Source organism: Lepidochelys kempii, chromosome 4 (genome assembly GCF_965140265.1).
Source record: "Lepidochelys kempii isolate rLepKem1 chromosome 4, rLepKem1.hap2, whole genome shotgun sequence".
Classification (NCBI taxonomy): Eukaryota; Metazoa; Chordata; order Testudines; family Cheloniidae; genus Lepidochelys; species Lepidochelys kempii.
Window position 1 is genome coordinate 58,084,915 of NC_133259.1, and position 15,849 is coordinate 58,100,763.

The 15,849-nt window shown below is 39.3% G+C and overlaps 1 protein-coding gene across 7 annotated transcripts in view; it reads right to left on the reverse strand.

Moving 5' to 3' along the window:
• Positions 1-15,849, reverse strand: part of FBXW7 (F-box and WD repeat domain containing 7) — a 283,629-nt gene that overhangs the window by 15,734 nt on the left and 252,046 nt on the right. For all 7 annotated transcript variants that reach the window (XR_012158599.1, XM_073341352.1, XM_073341354.1 and 4 more), the window contains 4 exons: positions 7,548-7,684; positions 5,145-5,258; positions 2,806-2,987; positions 1,355-1,580 (listed from right to left, as the gene is read on the reverse strand). Coding sequence is in view for 6 of the 7 variants with exons in the window: in XM_073341352.1 (XP_073197453.1) it covers positions 1,355-1,580; positions 2,806-2,987; positions 5,145-5,258; positions 7,548-7,684 (659 nt within the window). In the remaining variant the exon portion in view is untranslated. The remainder of the gene's footprint in view (positions 1-1,354; positions 1,581-2,805; positions 2,988-5,144; positions 5,259-7,547; positions 7,685-15,849) is intronic.

The following is a 15,849-nucleotide window of genomic DNA, read 5'->3' on the forward strand; positions in this document are numbered from 1 at the left end:
AAGCCCTAGCATAAAATGAATCCCTAAATCCCTTCTCAGACTGGAAGTTGTTTGAGCTCTGCAGAGAGAAACAAGGATGTTCAGGGTGGGTCAAAAGGTAAAGGAGGATCCACAACAGGTCTCCAACTACAAACTTTTACTGCATCGCTGTATTAGTGAGGGGTGTGATGAGATGTGATTTGTGACCAACATAGCTGTGCTGGAAAAAGCCCCTAGTGCAGACTCAGTTATTACGGCAAAACTGCACTTCTGCTGGAGTGGAGATGGAGGTGTGACTGGAATAAACTACGTCAGCAAAAGTGTCCACATTAGGAATGCTTTGCTGATTATACTTTACTGGGCTGGTACAGTTACACCAGCAAAACCTTCCAAATGTAAATGTGGCCTCTAGCATAGGTAGGCAGGAAGCTGATCAGAACCCTTCACTAACAGCCATTAAAATCCTAGGTCCACATACACACAATATTAACCACTGTTTTCCTTTTTATAACAATCCATGAAGTGTTGCTAGCCAGGAACCCAACAACTGTATACCGAAAGGGACAACATGCCAACTAACCCCTTATGTTTCAATAAATGCAATTTCTAGAGGACACACACAATCGCCTTTCAAACATCAGATTAAGGAAAAATTCAATCATACAAAGCTGCCAAAAGTGACTTGTCTTTTGTAAATACCAGAAGCAGCCCGCTTTCTCCTTTTTGTGGATATATGTCTTTTCAGCATTTATTTACTAAGCACATTCTTCTTTAGTTTGGACTAAGAGAGACAAGCTCTGGTTTAATTTTAAAGATCAATACTACAGCTTTTTGGGGAAGGAAGTAATTTTTTCATGGCCGTAAAATAGTCCACATGACGAAGCACATGAATGTTCTAGCTACTGCAACACACATTGAACTAGTCTAGCACTACCCCATATACCTCAGCACTAAATTCCTTCTCTAAGATTAAAATTCTAGAATACTAATACATGAACTTTCAGACTATCAAAGGGACCTTACTCTTGGTTAAGTTAGCATGGATTTAGCTCCTCAGGTGCTGATAAGCTATGAAAAACAGGGACACTGAACACAAGAATGTTCACAGCAAAAGAAAAAATAAATGTACAATAAACAACGTGATTTTTTTTAAAAAAAATCGTATTAATTTGTACTGTGGCAGCTCTCAGAGCCCCAAACTAGGATTTTGGCTCCCATTCTAAATGAAGACAAGATGTAGCATGAGGGTAACCTGAATCTCTATGAGTTTTCTAGGATGGCATCTGCAGATTAGCAAGTACCCACAATTTTAGTAGTTTAACAATAAAGATATTGTATCCAAGGGAATCTAGAGCACTAGATGCAAATCACTTACCTGTAATGAATAGACTCTGTTAGTATGCCCTTGCAGTGTGTGTAGACAGGTTTCAGTCTCTGGATCCCACACTTTGACCATAAAATCATATGCTCCACTAACAACCCTCCTGCCATCATACTGAACACACCGGACTGCAGCTACATGTCCCATCAGAACATGTAAACATTGGCCTGTCTCTATGTCCCAAACTCTCAGCGTGGCATCTCGAGACCCACTGACAACTCTGGTGAAACACAAACAAAAACTACACTTAGCATATAAACTTCCATGTTATGTGTATCACGTATGCTAAAGCAGGAAGACTGATATATCAACCTTTTGTGCATAAAACAGTTAAACTGAACTTATTTCTCTGGAAGGCGAGGTGGCCTGGGTACTAGTCTGGCTGGTTCTGAAGAGCTGGCTTGGCTTCGCATCTTATTCAGGTTGAAAGTTAAAGCATGTTAGGTTTTCCCACCCTGTTCATCATCACAGCACCAAACTATTTGGTGTGATTGGCAGTCAGTATTTAAGAGGAGAGACGCAAACTTGAACAACAAGATATTGCGGGTCAAGACTGAGGTGGGTTGGGAGAGCTTCATGTGACAGATTACCACCTACTTTTACATATGGTTAGCTCAAGCCAATAATATAGTCCTGCTTTAGTGAGCACTACACTTACCCAGTAATTTTTATTTTTTTTAACCCTCTTTGGAGGCTTTTCTTCATTATGCAACATTTATGTCACTTGATTTGTACAGTAAATATCAGTTTTTAAAATGTTTTGAACCTACTGAGACTGGAACCACAAATAGTAATGAAGATTACTGTAATTCCATTAACTATCTGGGCAGAAAAACCTTAGTTTTCTTAGAAGGAGAAGACGGGATGAATAACCAAGACAACATTCTAGACACAACTACATATCAATGTAAAGCTTTAAACAAGTAACTATAACATCTCAGCCAAAGTCTCTTGAATTGATATACTATTGTTGAAATGAAATAACAGTGTAAAAGAAATTTAAATAAAATATATTCAAGTCCAAAGACATTTTCTGAAAGGTAATTTTAAAATAGGTAAAGGTTTACAACAAAATGGACAAAAATAAGTTAAAAACAAGGACTGTTCGTAGCGTAGCATAGCAGAATGGATCACATCAATAATTGAAACAACTTTGAAAAAGTTATAGATAACTATTTGACTGTATATGGAGAGGCTTATGTCTTATTGTACTTTGGTTAATTCTCTCAGACCTTTTCTTTTTGCAGTCAGCTGCTCTTTTTTCTTCATGTTGAGTGAATAAATTTAATTTTTGTAATATTTTTACTGAATATTATAGCTTTTATATTGCACAGACCTTTACTGTTTTAGGACTACTTAATGACATTTTAGGTACATTTTCCTTTTTTTAAAAAAATCACAGAATAAGAGGCAAAAAAGATATCTAATTTTAAGTAAACATTTACCTTTTTTCATGGAGATGCATACAACGCACAGTAGAAGTGTGTCCATATAAAGTATGAATACATTCTCCAGTCTCTGCGTTCCATACTTTAAGTGTTCGGTCTGTAGATCCACTAATAATGATATTGTCCCTCATTTGTGATGACCAGACTCCACCTGTGTGTCCAACTAGTGTTCTTAAACACTGAAAAATATTATGTATGGTTAGTATTTTGGAAGAAAGTGAAAGAAATTTAATCAGTTCATATATTATGAGGCCAGGCCAGAGCACTGTGAGCATATAGTCTGATTCTTGTATAACACAGGCCATAGGATTTCTCTGAATTAATTGTTATTTGAACTAGAGCATCTCTTTTGCAAAAACATCCAATATTGATATAAAGCTTTCCAGTGATGGAGAATGCACCATAACACTTGGTAAGGTTTTTCTAATGGTTAATTACCCTCAATGGGGCAGGAACAATTTTTAAATACTGGCCCAACATTAGCTTTTTTCCCCAGTGTTCCAAGGCTTACGAAAATCAGCATTAACAATCCAGAGAGTGCCTCAACCAAATCTTTTAAAACTTTTGGATGCACGTTTCTGGACCTGCTGATTAAAACATGTCTAACTTTATTAGATACTTGTAACATCCTCCTGAGTAATTGCTGGAATGGAAAGTATTTCATCATCATACTTTATAAATCCATCATCTGTTTCCCCCAAATATGGAACAGATATTTATCGAACATGTAGGCTTTTCAGTATTATTGACTGTTCTATCATTTCTATCTAATAATGGACCAATACCATTGTTAGGATTCCTTTTCTTCCTAATGTACTTAAACAGATCCTTATCGTCCTTAACGGTGCTCACCACAAACTTCTCCTTGTGTCCTTCTACTTCCCTTATCGATTTTTTTTACAATTCCTAGCTTTAATTTATATTCATTGATATCAACTTTCCCTTTTCCATTGGTTATTCATATATATATTTATTTTAATAGCTGCTTTCATTTCGCTTCTAAGCCAGTTTGTTTTTTAATCAGTGTTGTCTACTTTCTTGATTGTGGCTTTTTGGGCACTAAGTAAAATGTTGTTGAACAGTTTCCAATTATTCATATTTTTCTGTTTAAATTCTTTCCCATGTGTTTTGGCTTGGAATTGTTTTCAGCTTTGTGAAACTGGCTTTTTCAAAGCAGTAAGAATATATTTTATTGGTTTGGACTTTATTCTGTTTGTAGGTAACAAATACGATCAAGTAATGGTCACTTGCATAAAAGCGACCGCTAAATTTTTCATTCTGTGAGCAATTTCTTTTTTTCAGTCAGGATGAGGTCAAATATAGAATTCTTCCATGTTGGATGCAACACTTTCTGAATATTCTTTAAGGTTTGGCATAAACATCCCTCATATAAAGATGTTTTAATCATTAGAGAAGATGTTACTGAGAACTTAAAACTGCTGACAAGTCAACCTGTCATGTTTAATTTAATATATTCAGTGGCACATTATATTTTTGAGGAGGAAGAATGTACAAAACAAATGTTTTTCATTAAAGAATAACTCCATCTTGTCCTTTTTGATGAAAGAATGTTAAAATTGCACCGTGGTTTCTTTCATGAACTAGGCTTAGTGAAGGGAAGCCAGCTGAATTGGGTGTGGCTTCCTGCATACCACATTTTATTTTATTCTTCCGTAAGGTTGTAGTTACAATCCAGTCAAGGCACTTCGAGGCATGCAAAGACAGACACGAAACCTTTAAATACGTCTAAGACTAATATTACAATGTGGATATCTTTTATATTTTAAGCTTGCCACTATCAACATTTGGGCCGTTGAAATTAGAAGATACTCTGTTGCTAGAATAAAGGGAAATAAACAGTCTCTTCTAAGGCTATTTATAGCCAATAAAAAATACACATTTGAAAAACTTAAACATATAAATAAATGTGGAAGCCACAAGCATTAGCCAGAAACAAGATCCATGGGATTAAAGTCAGGATGAATTAACCGATAGGGAAGATAAAGTAGTATGTGTATAAATTCTCTGTAATCAATGTCAAAAATGACTCCACAAGAATAGAGCAGCTGCCAAGAGAACAAGGATATATGCCAATGGTAACATGAACAGCATTATAATTTCACATCAAGGTGACTTTCATAAAGTAGACACATTTCGGCGCGGAGAAAGATTGCTCAAATATTTTCTAATATTCTATCTTTGTCTTGCACCAGACAGCAGTAAAGGCAAAGACATAAGATGCTGGGAAATAGGATAAATTAGTAACACGCTTTTAAACTTGATACTACTGTACCAATGTCCATTTCACTGGATCTTAACAGCAATTACCAACTTACCTTGCCTGTAACTGCTGACCAAACTTTTAATGTGTTGTCATCAGAACCACTGACTATTCGGTTACCACAGAACTGTAGACATGTGATTACATGATCATCATGACCTTTGAGCACCTGACAATAGAGAATGTGTGTTGCAATGTGAGCCAAAAGATTAGAAGATAAACAGAAAAGCAAATCAGAATGGTGTACATCAGCAAGAAGGGTGTATAAATTATTGTAACTAGATTAAAAAATTGAATTGTCATCAGTCCTTGTACTTCAGATCTATTTTATTACTAGCTAGAGACAGGAAGACATTTCCTTGATATAAAATTTCATCCATGATATAGTATTGCATAGCTGACCAGGTGCATTAATGCTATTTTTACCCTTCTTCTAAAATAATTGAGATAGATGATTGCTAAAACTAGGATAACACGTTGGATAGACCACTGTATTCTAAAAAATAATTTTAAAAACGTCTAAATAAAATATTTAAAAGCATGAGAATAATTTCATGGAAAACATTTTACCTACGAACAGAACATTTGTTTCTCTTATCCAATGCATTTTTTTTATTTTTATGAACTAGTCTTAATGTGTACCTATATTCTTAACCACCCCACTCCTCCTGATCTACTAGGTACCAGATACTATCCAAAATAAGAACTATAGAAAGCTTTACCAGTTACAAAGAAACAAAAGTTAGTTTGGCTGAATAAGAAGAAAATACGTATTTCCATGTTTGTGAATAAAAATGGCTTTTTCAGTGTTTGATTTATGGAAAACTGCAACAGATTATTTTTACTACAGTAAAGATCAATTACATCAGAACATGCAAATTAAACACGGAATTTACTATTTAAAAACATCTGAATACTTCTCAAAATGTCTCTTGATATGAAATGGGAAGCTGGGAAATGTCTGGGGCTACCATTTTAATAATTCCAGCACAGCACGATATGACAAAAAATGCAGAGCTGTTGCCAGAAACACAGAAAGTTGCAGATATTCAAATAGCAGGAACTTTTCTCAGCTTTTTAGGTAACTCCTGTATTGTTTTGTTTGCTTAATTTTTTGGACTACTGTACAAGAATTAAGAAAAGTCACAGAATTTCTCTAAAAAGAATAGTGTAAGTCTCTGGCTGTTCTTTATGTATAAAGGACAGCCAGAGACACAATCAGCCTTGATGATATGACTGCTACATTATTGCATAAATAAAGCACATTATGAGAGTAAAATCTAGTATCAATATCATTAAAATGTGGGCATACCCTGCTAATGTTATCAGGCTAAATGAAACAATTTTCATCAATATTATAGTACTTCATTTTTATTTTCAGAGGCAATGAAATCTTAAAAAGGGAATTTCCTTTACTTTTAAAAAGTTATAAAAATGTATGTAAAAAGAAGACATGAAATGAAAATAAATATCAGAATTTATGTACTAGTTTCATATCACAATCTAAAAATACCTTAAGCACACGATTAACTTTATGCACCAGTATTCCTATTGAAGTGAATGGGAGTACTTTCCTGTGTAACGTTAAGTATCAGTATAAACGTTCCCAGGATGGGGGCCTCAGTGAAAATGGTGGTGCATGGTGCCACAGCAGTGGGATTTAACTCTACAAGCAGCAACTATACTTTGATTTTCTGATATGGTGCTGGAGTGAGGTATACAAACCCTACAGTGGAAAGGAAGAGGTTAAGGAGTTGATCTGGTCCCAGATGGCCTTGCCCCACCACACTTATAAAGCCTGCACAGACTGGAGGCACTTAAAAAGGGAAGCAGAGTATCTTAGTACCAGGCAGACAGTGGAGGTAAGTTGACCTGAGCTCCTGTGAAAGAATTTATAGGAGCTCTTGCTGCCTGAGGCCCGTCTACTGTGACCTGCCAAGCCTGCAGAGGGACTGGTGACGCTTTGAAGATTAGAAATTTTATCTTATGTTAAATATTTTAATTTGTCCTGTGGAAAGAGCAGGGACTTAGTAGGAAGTGATCCTGCAAGACAGCTGTATAGCGCACCAGGATGCAGGACTTAACTGCCTACCACTAGGGCCTTGGATTGGAGCCCATTGGAGTGGGTGGGCCCAGGCTCTCCTACCAACCCTTAGAAGGACAACTACAGATGTTCCCCTTTACAGATGCTCAGAAGTTTTCATTTGGCTTAAAACAGGATAGGTAGAAACATACATAATTTTCTGCACTGTAAAATATACATGACTTTCTCCTTCTGATAATTTTTAAGAAAAAAACTGGCACAAAGGGGTTTAACACCCACTTTTCAAGTTATTTTAACAGTTTTTAGAATTTTTTTGGATGTCAGAAATGATTTAGTTTAGTCCAAAACAAAACTAGCAGCTGACAGACTGATCCTACTTAATTCTTGATATGTACATAATTCAGAAATGGTTACCTTAGGAGATTTAAGTTCTCCTCGCCGCCAGTTAGTATCAATTCTGTGCTGTCTGATATAAGCACTTTTCCATGGGCTATGTATGAAGCCTGGTTTTAATACTTTCCTTCTCTTGATATGCAATGGTTCGTCAATCCCTAAAATGAATTTAAAAATAAAAAAAAAAAGAAAATCTTGTCAATTTCACCAAACTTCAAAACTCATAACACCCCCAAAATTTAAAGCCACCACTGACTTCATATATTATGGTGACATAATCACTTTTGCACCAAATACTGTTCCAACCCAACCTCATTTGTTGTCCTGTGCTTCAGGGATGTCAGCCTGCCCTCCTCCCTATACTAGATCTTTTTCCTTTTCTTTAGAACTACCACTATTGTGTAATTGGTCCTTTTTCATATTTTTGCTGAAGGCTTTGCAGCTTTGCTTCATCCTTTCTAATAATGAATACGTTATGTTTCTGTCTGTAGCCCACTTGCCTTCTCTATACATCTTTTTCCTCTGGTTCATCTAATTATTCGCTTCAGTCTTGGTCGTTGCCAGTACATGGATGACTCCCACTTCTCCATTCTTCTCAAATCATTCTCTGGTACCTATATTTGCCAGTCTTGACTAAACTGTTCTTCAAATTACTGAGTGCTTCAAAGTCTGAAATACATTTTCTGGGAAAAGAGTTCTCTCTCTGGTGCTCATCCCTGCTGACATTCTTAATCAAACATGCTTGGTTTCCAAGCCCAAGAAGTTACAGAATCATTCTTGAACCCCCACTCTTTCATCTTTCTTTTCTCAATACTGTCATCATAAGAACAAGACAAGAATATATCTTTATTTTGGCCCTGTCTTCAGTGAAACCTTTAAAGGCAGGGATTGTCAAAGGAGGCTAATGGGATAAGAGAACTCCCATTCCAATAGGATTTGGCACCTCGCTACCTCAGGCGCCTTTAAAAATTACAGGTTGATTCATACATTATTATATTTTAGTGCCCTTTTATGGATTTCTCCTAAAGCCCTACTCTCTAAATTTCAGGGAAGGATGATTGTCTGTGTATGTATCTCCAAGGTCCAGGGCCAGAACCCTGTAGTCATGTCACTTCGACATGCTAGGAAGAAGGAAAGGTTACTTACTTTGTATGCAGTTAGTGGAGTTCTTTGAGATATGTAGTCCCTAGCTGTATTCCACTCTAGGTTTGCATGTGCTCCATGTGCCTGACATCAAAAGAATTTGCTACCAGTGTCTGTTGGTCCACCCCTTGCCTCATTGTGCTCTGAACCAAGGGCATAAGTGATGACCATGGACCGACCACCTCACCAGTTCCTTTTCTACTGCAAATAACCATAGGATAAGGCTCACAATAGAAAGAAAGGATGGCAGGTAGTGGAACACAGATAGGGACTACTCATCTTTAAGAACTCCAGTTACGTATGTAACCTTTCTTTCTTCTTTGAATGAGGGTCCCGACACGTATTCCACTCTAGATTACTCACATGCTGTATTAACTCAGGAGGAAGGTCCAAAAGACACCTTTCTGTACTATGGATTGAAGGACTGCTCTGCCAAAAGATGTGGCTGTCGTAGAGGGTTGCAATGTACTGTTTTGTGGAGGCATGATCAGAGAGCCTTGTGTTGCTACTTTACAGATCTGCTGAACAGGGATATCTCAAAGTGAAGCTACTGACAGCTTGGGCTCTGATGGAGTGGGCCCTCACTCGTTGAGGGAGAGGGGTGGCTATTAACTCATAACACAGAAGGATGCAGTCTCAAATCCATTTTGAGCCCCTCTGTGAAGATACGGCTTCTCCCTCATCTGTTCACAAAGATGACAAACATTTAAAGAGATTTCTAAGAAGGTTTTGTCCTTTGTAATTAGAATGCCAATGCTCTATGGACACCCAGAGTGCAGTGTCATGTTCTCTCTAGTGGCATGTGGCTTCAGGCCGAAAACAGGTAAGTATATGACCTGATTTAGGTGAAATTTCAAGATTACTCTGGGGATGAATTTGGGGTGTAATCTTAAGGAAACTGTACCAATGGAAGACTGTAAAGATAAGTCTGCCATGAGGGCCTCTGGTTCACCTATTCTCCTGGCTGAGGTGAATGCAACCAGTAAGGCATTCTTCATAGATAGGATGATGAAGGAACATGACATTCAGGATTCAAACAGAGCCTTTGTCAATGCCAACAGGATTAGGTTGAGGTCCCACATCAGCGTCGATTTTGGTATGGCCATAGGATGGGTGAAGATCAAACACTTGTCATCAGGGGATGAAAGGTGATAATAGCTTCCAAGTGCACCCAAAGGAGGGTGAGAAAAAGACTCAAATGTTTTTAATGAGAGGAGGTAATCCAGAATAGCAGGGATTTTAGCACCTTCTAGGGGTATCAGACGATGCTGAAGAAAATGTCTTCCATAATGTATCTCCTTGTGGAATCTTTCATACTGTTGCTAAAGATGGATTGTACAGCCTTTGAACACAACTTTTCTCTTAATTTTATAACATTTTAGTTTTTTTAATCAAAATGTCACATTGTACCAAGTCAACCATCTTACAGAATCTAAGCATATTATATCAACATATTGCTATTAGACAGGATGGGCAGGGATGGTATCCCTAGCCTCTGTTTGCTAGAAGTTGGGAATGTTCTTATGTTCTATCACTGTTACTTTTGTCTACCAAACTCGTAACCTCGTTAAAAAAAATCAGCATAGTTTGACAAGATCTATTTTCCATAAATTCACAAAGATTGGCATTAATTATATTACCCTCCTTTGATTCTTGACGAATTAACTTCCATATCAGCTGCTCCACTGTCTTACCCAGGAGAGATATCAGACCGACGGACCTAAATTTACCTGGCTCATCCTGTTTACCTTTTTAAAATATCGGTACAACATTAGCTTTCTTCCAGTGTTCCAAGACTTATTGAGAATCAACACTAATTGTCTAGCAAACTCCCCAGAGAGCGCTTTTAAAACTCTTCGATGCAAGTTAGCTGGAGCTGCTGATTTTAAAATGTCTGTCTTTAGTAGCCGCTGTTTAACATCTTCCTGAGATACTAGTGGAAGGGAAAATATGTTGTCATATGATAAGACTGGGTCATCTATGTTTTTCCGAAATACAGAACAATTATTTATTTAATACTTTTGCTAGGAGTCGTATTGTTCCCAATATACTTTTTGTCCTTAACTCTGCCTGCCATATATTTTTCCTTTTGTCCCTTTGCTTCCCCTATCAATTGTTTACACTTCCTAGATTTTCAATTCTATTCATTACTATCAACTTCCTCTTTATTTTAATTTGCTATATATATATTTTTTTTATTTTATTCACAATTATCATTCACATTTTTCTGATTAAATTCTTCATCACAGCTGATCTTGCTCAATTGTTTTCAGCTTTGTGAAACCAGCACTTTTAAAGCACCAAGTATTCATATTACTGGTCTGCATTTTATTCTGTATCCAAATTATAAATGTGATCAAGTCATGATTACTTGAACCTAAGCTACCCTTAATTTTTAGTTCTATGATCAGTTCCTCTTTATCTATCAAGACAAAGTCTCATATAAAATTTTCCCCATGTTGGATGCAACACTTTGAGTTAAGAAATTGTCATCTATAATATTTAGAAATTCCAAGGACATTTTAATTGTGGTAGTATGTGATCTCCAATATGTCATTGAAACAGATTTCTCCAGGATCCTGCATCTTTTCTCCTACACATTATAAATAGATGTGTAAGGAGCTGGTCATCCTGTTCCCAGGTATGATTTGGTGGTCTATAGGAGACACCAACTAATACCCCATCTTGTGCTCTGTTAGGATATTGATCCATAAGCATTCAAGATCAATCATTTCTTCTGAGTTACGAGGGACTCGGAAACAGGTAATGCCATTTTTGACAAAGTGCCACTCCCCTTTCTTAAATGGATTATGACCATTGATTTTAACATTGTAATCACACGAATCATCCCACCAGGTTTCATTCATGCCAACTAAATTCATTCATGCTCATAAATGAGCAATTCTAATTCCTCTTGTTACCCAGGCTCCCAGTGCTGGTGTATATGGAATTAAAGAATTTCTTCCCTTCATGTCCTTTGGTTATCTGGATTGATTTTGTTCTCAACATCTCAATTTTGTGCTAACCGAGTAATCATATATTTCCTCTTTTTACCCTTCCCTTTCGTTATTAGTTTAATGCCCTCCTAACTTCTCTACCCATGCTGTCCCTAAGGAGGCTGGTTTCTCTTCTACTGAGGTGGAGGACATCTAAACTATACAAGTCCTCTCTCCCCACAGAAGGTGGACCAAATGTTCTCCAAAACTAAACCCATTCACCCTATACCACTTCACTTCCAGAATCTTCTACCTTCTGTCTTCCTTCAGTCCTGGGACAGAAAGGATCTCAAGGAAAATCACTTGGACATTCTTTTCCTGAAGTCAGTTGTCATCTGCGAGATATCAAACAACAGTGTCATTATTGCCGGTTTGAATCATCCATGGATCCTTGCCCATTGACTTCAAAAGCCTACGCAGTCTTAGAATTACATTTCATGTCTTGGCTCCAGGAAGAACACACACACACCATTCTGTTTGCCAATCTGTCCTTTGCAGGATGTTCTTTGAATTCTTCTGAGTATTGAATCCTCAACAAAAATGGTCTGTCTCCCTTGGACGGCTGGAGATATGTTTGTGGGTAAGCTTGGTTTCTACAGGTTGGGCCAAGCTCCCATCCACAGGTATGTCCCGTACATCCCACCATTCCCTTGGACCAGCTGGATCTTCAGAGATATCTTCCACAGTTCCATGTTAGGAACCTGGTATCTACTGGAAACCTCTAGCTGTGTGGAATTCCTCCTGGTCCTCTTCTCTCTGGTGGCTGCAGCCTACTCATCTTTGTCTGTGTAGAATGCTGCCATGACTTCTTGCACCTTATGAACTGTTAGGCCTCCTCTCTTACATCTTCTTCCTCTGACTCCTTGGTGGCCAGCTTCTTTCTTTTTTGAACCTGGCATACTGATGTTTCCTGAACTTGGCTGTCTAGAAACTCCTCAGCTTCTCAATAATATCTCTACCTGCCCTCCATTCCAAGGCTCCTCTCCTCCAGCACAGCCACCAACTTGCACTTCATGCGTAGGAAGTCCCCTCTGGCTTCAGCAAGAAAAGAAAACATGTCACATACACTGTAGGACACCACCACTGTTCCATTGCTGGCCATCTTGAAGCACATGTGGGAGCAAACCTGCAAGGAAAGCCTCTCTCACTCTCTCTAAACTCCCTCAGACTCTCTTATTAGCTTCTTCTGTTCATAGCTCTTGAGTTTGCCTAGCAAGTTTCCCTGATTAGATCAGCTCTGCCCCACATCACCAGAGAGCAATTAACCACTCAGACTTTAATCAGCAGGGCTGATCTAAGCTCCAAGTGCCAGAGCCATGTGGTCCTTACCAAGGCACCAACAAACAGATCTGTTTCAGCTGCCTACACAGGAGCCCATAGTTCAGCCTACACAGTCTATATACCCAGAGGACAAAAAGTCAAACCACCCCACATATGGGCATATAAGGTCCAAATAAATGGGGGCAGCTAACTAAATTAGTTTTGAGAAAGAACTGGACAGATTTATGAGTGTGATTATATGACAGGGTTGCCTGTGATGGTGAGAGGCAGAGCTCAACAACTTTGGGGTCCACTTCTAGTTTATGTCTTATGCTCCTAAAAGCTCATGTTTCAGGGTTTCAGCTGTTCACCTTCAGGGATCAGAAAGGTATTCCATCCCACTCCCCTCCCTATGTATTTTTTTTCCTTTATCTCCTTCCTCAAGGACCGCCATGGTTGGAGAGGTGATGGACAGGGCTCTGAGATAGCATCAAGCATTCTCTCTCTCGCAGGTTGTTGGCTGGCTGGTACTGGCTCATGTGCTCAGGGTCTAACTGGTTGCCATATGTGGAACTGGGAAGGAATTTTCCCTTGGTCAGACTGGCAGTGACCTTGGGTTTTGGGGTTGTTGTGGGTTTTGTATTTGTTTTTTGGCCACCTTCTGCAATATGTGCAGATCACTTGCCAAAATCATCATCAAACATTTCCCTTTTATTGTGGGGCACTGGTGCACCTCTATCCTCCTATTCTCAAGATACATGTCACAGGCAGTCTCCTGTGGTCTGCAATGCTTTGGTCTAAGTTTGGTTGTTGGACTCAGTGTGCTCATACAGGGTGATGTTGGTGGCCTGTAAGACACAGGAAGTCACATTAGATGATCTGGTGGTCCCTAAGCTCTATGACTCTGAAATGGCAGAAATTGTTTACAGGTTTTGTGCATTGTACACAGCTCCAGAAAGTTTACGTGTAGGTGGGATACTTGGTGGGTTCAGATACTTTGTGCCACATGCTCGTCCAGCTAGGCTCTCCATTCTGGTAGGGAAGCGTTTGTGATCAGTCTTTTTGTGGTTGGGGGAGGGACAAAGCCTGTTTCTCACTTCTCAGGAGAGAGGCGCCTGAGGTTGTTTTTTTTGGGGGTGGGTGGGGGGTGGGGAGAGTTTGTCAGACTGTCCTTTTTTGGCCTGTAAGCATCAAAGGTGAAGCCCTGTGAAGATCTCATGTAGGCACATGAGTCTATGTCACCTAGGAGGATTAGACAAGTTTGAACGGTCATCTGGTGGCTCCAGTGATGCTGCATGATGAGATCCTTCATTCAGTAGGAATCTGTCCTGAGGTAGGGATGCCTTGGCACTGGTTAAATCTAAGGTTGCCCCAATAAAGTCTGTAGTCAGTGTGGGAGCTAAAACTGACTTTTCTACTTTTATTTGGAGACTGAGTATGGACTGTCTGGTTTCCTGTACACCATGTAGAGCTCTCCCATGAGAAACAAGCCCTTAAGGTAGGGGAACACTGAAGACCCCTTACAGTGGAGATGGGCTGTCACTAGCAATAGCACTTTAGTGAATACATTCAGTTCTGGTGAGAGGCTGAAGGGGAGCATTCTGCATTGGTAGTGGTCCAGGTCCTCAATGAAACTCAGGAATCTCCCGCGTGCATGATAGATGTCTATGTGGAAATAACCGTCCTTTAAATCAAGAGCTGAGTCCAGAGTGATCATTCTGAATCTCAGAAGGCAGATAAAGACATTTAGTTGTCTGACAGCTAGTATCAACCTCTTTTCTTCTTGGGGATGAGGAAATATCTTGAGTATTTTCTCCTGTGCTCAAGAAGGAGGCTCCCAGATGGAGTATAAGGTCTACTCCTTGTCTGAGAATCCTCTTGTGGGACGGGGGTGGTCACTGGAGAGGGACAGGGGGAGGGAAAAGAACTCTACTGTGTACCCATTTCGTGATAATCTCCAGAACACATCAGTCTGATGTTATGAGATGCCAAGCCTGGAGGGAAAAAAAAGGCAGATAGCCACCAAATGGGGCAGAGGAAGGATCGGAGTGGGGCCTCATCATGCAGGCCACTAGGAATCTTCAGAGCCTGTACTCATGGACTTGATAGGTTCAGCTTGGGAAGAACCAGCAGATGCTGCACTTGGAGGGGACATAAAGCTTCCCTGAAGCAGGAGAGGTATTTGTTGTCGTTCTCACTGACTGAAAAGTCCAGGGGCAGGACACACAATTCCTGGGCCCTGGACATAACTAGGCACCCCTTATGGAGAGGAGCTTTGGTGGCATGGGGGAACCCCTAATCCTAAACTACTAAAAATTACACTAAAAACTATTTACACGTAAGAACAAGCTTGAAGAAGAAAAACACTAGCTAATACCGTGGACACAGAGGGGTTCTGTCTTAGACCATGGGTGGTAAAAAGAAATGGAAAGGCAGTTGGTCCAAGTCACCTTTCATGCCTTTGCTTTAAGGCATGAGGAAATGAGGGGTGCAGGCACAGACCAATGGACATTGCTAGCAGAAATCGTCCAGTCTCAGGTGCATGGAGCATACGGACACCTAGAGTGGAATACGCACAAGGACCATGACTCAAAGAAGGATTGTATCCACATGCTCCATCCCTACACTGGCTCCCTATTCATGCAAGTAAAAATAGATCTACATGTTTTTCAAATTCTCCAAGGTCTTGCTGTTTTCTCTCTGACCCCTATACAAATCTATTATCTTGCCTATTTCACAGTGCTCTTCTTCGACTCTTTACAGGGATTCTGCCACACCAGTGTAGGCTGCATCCCCTTTTGTTTATGGAAACTCTGTGTCTATCATCTGAGCCACTAAATTACCACTTTTCTTCAAGTCTAACCTTGAAACCTCCCTGTTCATTTAGCCTACAGTTGGCACTAGACCACACTGCTCTCACTTTT